Source organism: Sorghum bicolor, chromosome 2 (genome assembly GCF_000003195.3).
Source record: "Sorghum bicolor cultivar BTx623 chromosome 2, Sorghum_bicolor_NCBIv3, whole genome shotgun sequence".
In the NCBI taxonomy this organism is placed as follows: domain Eukaryota; kingdom Viridiplantae; phylum Streptophyta; class Magnoliopsida; order Poales; family Poaceae; genus Sorghum; species Sorghum bicolor.
This window is the reverse complement of record NC_012871.2, coordinates 72,430,028-72,434,840: the sequence shown is the minus strand read 5'-3', so window position 1 is coordinate 72,434,840 and position 4,813 is coordinate 72,430,028. Positions and strand designations below refer to the sequence as shown.

The 4,813-nt window shown below is 39.5% G+C and overlaps 1 protein-coding gene across 1 annotated transcript; it reads left to right on the top strand.

The window, feature by feature from the left end:
• Positions 1,475-4,813, top strand: LOC8060633 (eukaryotic translation initiation factor 5A). The gene is made up of 6 exons (XM_002463087.2): positions 1,475-1,643; positions 1,797-1,930; positions 3,269-3,391; positions 3,477-3,533; positions 3,620-3,694; positions 4,416-4,813. The coding sequence occupies exons 2-6, from the start codon at positions 1,805-1,807 to the stop codon at positions 4,515-4,517; spliced, it is 483 nt and encodes a 160-aa protein (XP_002463132.2). The 5' UTR covers positions 1,475-1,643; positions 1,797-1,804; the 3' UTR covers positions 4,518-4,813.

The following is a 4,813-nucleotide window of genomic DNA, read 5'->3' as shown; positions in this document are numbered from 1 at the left end:
ATGCATGAAGCTTTATATATAGACACAAACAAAAACTAATTACACAGTTCTCCTGTAAATTGCGAGACGAATCTTTTGATCCTAGTTAGTCTATAATTAGATAATATTTGCCACAAACAAACGAAAGTGCTACAGTACCGAAATCTTTTCAGAACTAAACAAGGCCCTAGGATTATTGCTGTGGATTTTTCCCCTTATGATTCAATTCGTATAAGACATATTTAATTTGCAATTGCCATTTGAGATCGTTCCTTCTGTAAGATGTATATCTGTGTGTTCTTTACCATGTCAGCTCTTTTTTCCACTTATTAGGATGTGTCATGGGCTCATGGCAGCACCTCACACGTATTCAAATCTTTGTGCTATGCACTATGGTAGGCTCTGGCACCTCTTTAGATTTAAGCGCAATGCTGACTTTTGGAAAGGTGTCCCTGGTAACAGTTACTTATATTGCCCTTTATACTGCGCATCACCATTAGAGCATTCAAATATGTACTGCTAATAAATGAGCTGACATGTTTACACTGCTATGCAAAATTACTTCTACTGATCAATAGCTTGATTTATAATTTCCTCCCTTTTCTTGGAGAAATTATTAAATACCATTTAAACAATGTCTGTGCTCCCCTGATTTCAGTTAGGCTTCCATCTGGCTTAACATGAACCTTGACTTTGCGGTAGAAGTTCAGACAATGTTGCTGCTGCTTACGAGCACTCCATTTTACTGTAATTTAAATTCTAGAATGCCTCAAATTTATCTTGGTTATTTCAGTTCCTTCCTACGATTTTTTCCTGGAAAAACTGATTCGGTGTGTTTGTGGTTTTCTCGCAGTCCAATTTACAGTGACTAGTCTTCCAATCAGGTGGTAACGATTTTCTCAGCCTTGTTTTTCCATTACTTGCTTATTTTGCCAGTTCAAGCTTGACCTTTGGTATTATGAAAAGATATTTAAACTTAGTTTTTTAATAAATTTATTTAGAAATATAAATATTATACTCAAATTAAATTTGTGGTAACGATAATTATTTAAAGACAGAGAGAGTATTTTTTGAAGGATTGTGCCGGTCACGTCAAACCAAGCTTGATGATCACCCAAGAACAGTGCTTTCTCACAACGATTCTCAACCCGATCGGATCACCGGAATAAGAGGTTTGGAAACGTCCCCGTACGATTGTTTTCTTATCGCACAATGGTTTTCTTATCGCTGATCAGCAAAGGAGACGCTGAAAAGGAAATGAAAAGTCTTTCAATCAGAAGAAAAGGAAAGGAAGCAAATTAAAAAAAAAAAGGCGAGCAAAAGGAAAGGAGGAGGAAAGATGCTTTCAGCCGTCCATGGCGTGATTCAAACGCGAGAAGATGCCCTACCCCTGGAGCCGTACACGGGTCCGATCCCCCGACCAAACCGACGGTTCAGATTCGCTCAACATCTGCACCTAAAGCCACTCCACCGACATGCTGGCCCGTTTTCTGGCCAACCCCACAGTCAGTGAGATACACCGTCTACTCTCGGGTGGAAGCGGTGGGTGCACCTGCTCTTATGCAGTATAAATATCCTGAAACCCTAGGATTCTCAGCGAGCTTATCGCTTATCATCCGCGGCTTGTGCATCTCCTCCGCCTCCGCTTGACCCATCCAAGTCAGGTAAAATTCTGACCCGCCGCCGCTCAGATTTGCCAGCGAATTTTGTTGCTAGGTGTTTCGATTTGTGATTTCTTCTGTTTCCTAATATCTGGGGAATCTGAATCGAGGCTAATTTCGGATCTTGTTGTTTGGGGGTTTGGGTTTTTTATGCAGGGATCGCCATGTCGGACTCGGAGGAGCACCACTTCGAATCGAAGGCCGACGCTGGTGCGTCCAAGACTTACCCGCAGCAGGCTGGCACCGTCCGCAAGAACGGCTTCCTCGTCATCAAGGGCCGTCCCTGCAAGGTATATGTGTGCTTAGATTTGGGATCGGATGGCCTGCTGAAGGCCATCGATTAGTATCGATCCGCGTAGTTCTGCTGTGTGCTGTGAACTGGTGAACTGATCGGATGTCTCTGCTCATACTGTGATGGTGTGATTGCTTGATGGGAATAGGTGCTGTTACTGTTATCTTTTGATGGTTGACCCACTATATGGGGATGGAATTTGCGGGAGTTGGATGTTGGATATATCTGATAGTTAGAAGATGTGGGAGTCGCGGTTGATGTGCGAGACTTTGCTATTGCAAGCCGGAGTTACTAGGACTGGGCTTGCTTCACAGAATAACAATTTTCTGTGGTAAATCTGATCTGCTTTCAAGAGATCAGGAAAAAAAACGACATTTAGCCAGAGTAGATTGCACCCAGGCACCCAAACCATATAAGTAGCTGAATCTGTAGCAAGTGGGTAACCTTTTGTTTTTTTTTTTCAATGGGGGGAAATTAGTTGGCATGTTGAGCTGTTCGATATACTCCCGTAATCTTGTCATTGAACATTCAATGGTACTCATTATTTGCCCTTGATATTGGTCATGATGTTTGTACCCCTTGATCTATAGTGAGCTACCAACAAAGTGATCAAACAATTTATCCTTTGAAGTTCAATCAGAGGGTTATCCAATTTTCATTATTCCAAGATAATGGGAATAAGAGATCAAACAGATCCTGATATCTAAGGTTTCAGTTGTCAATCTGGCAGGTAAACTTGGTGTTCATGACTCTGATGTTTTCTAGGGGGCTGTAGACTGTTCAGTGATGTTTGGAACTAATAAAAAATTGAAATAACATATGTCCCTACATTTTGGATAGGGTTTGGTTTTACCCCGCGAAGGATGTAGAATGCCCTTTGTTGTTGATTTTCGTTATTGATTTTTTGAAGTGAGTACGATTGGAATTGGAAAGTTATGTTTCCTGTTTATCGATAAAACCAATTTGTTGTCAAAATGAAATTTGTGTTTGGTTTGGCAACCACTGTCAAAGACAATGAGTACCCACTTGTTTTGCAATGACCAAACAGGTTCTCTGTTTCTTAATTCTAAATCTGGAAAATCTTCTGTGTGGTTTTAGTATACCCTAGTTTATTTTAGGGTGTTGTTGTATTATCATAAGGAGATAGTGAGCTCACTTCTGTTTGTTTACCCTTGCATATCTGAGCTTGTGATCTGAGTGATATATCAGCAATAGTCTGTGAGTTTATGCCTAGAACTATTTGGAATTTCCTTGCTCTTAAGTTGCACCACACACTCGTTGCTGTTTTATTGAGTTTGTTTGTTGAATACGGTTGCTAAAATAACTTATGCTACAGGTTGTGGAGGTTTCTACCTCAAAGACTGGTAAGCACGGCCACGCCAAATGCCACTTTGTTGCCATAGACATATTCAACGGGAAAAAGCTTGAAGATATTGTTCCTTCTTCACACAACTGTGACGTAAGTTAATTTCTGCCTGTTTAGCTAAGTTCTTTTAACAGTTCACTTCATATGCCACTCACAAGTTCAACCCTTTTTTTTTTAGATTCCGCATGTGAACCGTACTGAGTATCAGCTGATTGACATATCAGAGGATGGATTTGTATGTTTCTCTAATCAGTAAAGCTACATTCTTCTATGAATTAAATTTTAGATTGAGTCTTATAATTCAATTTTCATTTGTTTCAGGTGAGCCTTCTTACTTCAGATGGCAACACTAAGGATGATCTTAGACTCCCAACTGATGAGACTCTTGTGGCCCAGGTCTGTTTGGAAATATTTTCCATCCTAAGTCCTGTTAGTTTTCTTGTTGGCTTCCAAGTATTACAGATGGTGGTTAAATTTGTTAGCTTAGTCATATGTTATGGTAGTTAAATTTCTGAGCTTAGGCCGTGTTTAGTTTGCAAAAAATCTGGTTTTTGGCTACTGTAGCACTTTCGTTTTTATTTGACAAACATTGTCCAATCACGGAGTTACTAGGCTCAAAAGATTCATCTTACAAATTACAGGTAAACTGTGCAATTAATTTTTATTTTTGTCTATATTTAGTAATCCATGCATACGACCAAAGATTTGATGTGACATGGAATCTTGAAAATTTTTGCGAACTAAACAAGGCCTTAGTCATATATTCTTTCTCGATACCTTCTCTTCCTTGAAGTTTGTTAATTGATTTTGTGCTTAAAGGATTGTGGAAAGTAGGGCCTTGTAGAACTAGATAGTCCTTGTGTATTTAGTCTGTCTACTGTTACCTCTACTTGTAAATGATCTGACATGGCAACCATGTTGCATAAAACATGATGAAAAGTGCACTGAAATTGCTTGCTTTTAAACTGACATGAGTTATTGAATAATGATTTTGTATAGGTGTCCTAGTAGTAGTGTTGCATAACTTTTATCCATTGTAGCTGAGTTAATGTATCTACATTTATATTGTCCAATAAACTCAATGATACTAATGCATCTTGTATGCTTTGTAATTCAGATTAAGGAAGGTTTTGAAAGTGGGAAGGATCTTGTTGTGACTGTCCAGTCTGCTATGGGGGAGGAGCAGATCTGCGCCCTGAAGGATATTGGCCCCAAGTAACTTCCCTGCCTTGGAAGACGGAACTACTGTATCTCAAAACTTAAATGGAAAAAGAAGTGTATCACCAAAGGATTGCTACTGAGACGTTCACCTGGCTTGAGCTGGCTTTTGCTATAGCAAACACAAGTGCAGGGATTGCTGGGTGTCGCACCGTATCTGACTTTCATTATCTGTGGTTACATTCTGGACCCTGTATTTTCTATGATTTTATGCCACCTACTTTTTAGTATTAAGTATCAATAAATTGGTTTGGAACGGTTGAATTGCATCCAATTCATGAGGTTTCTTGTTGGTAA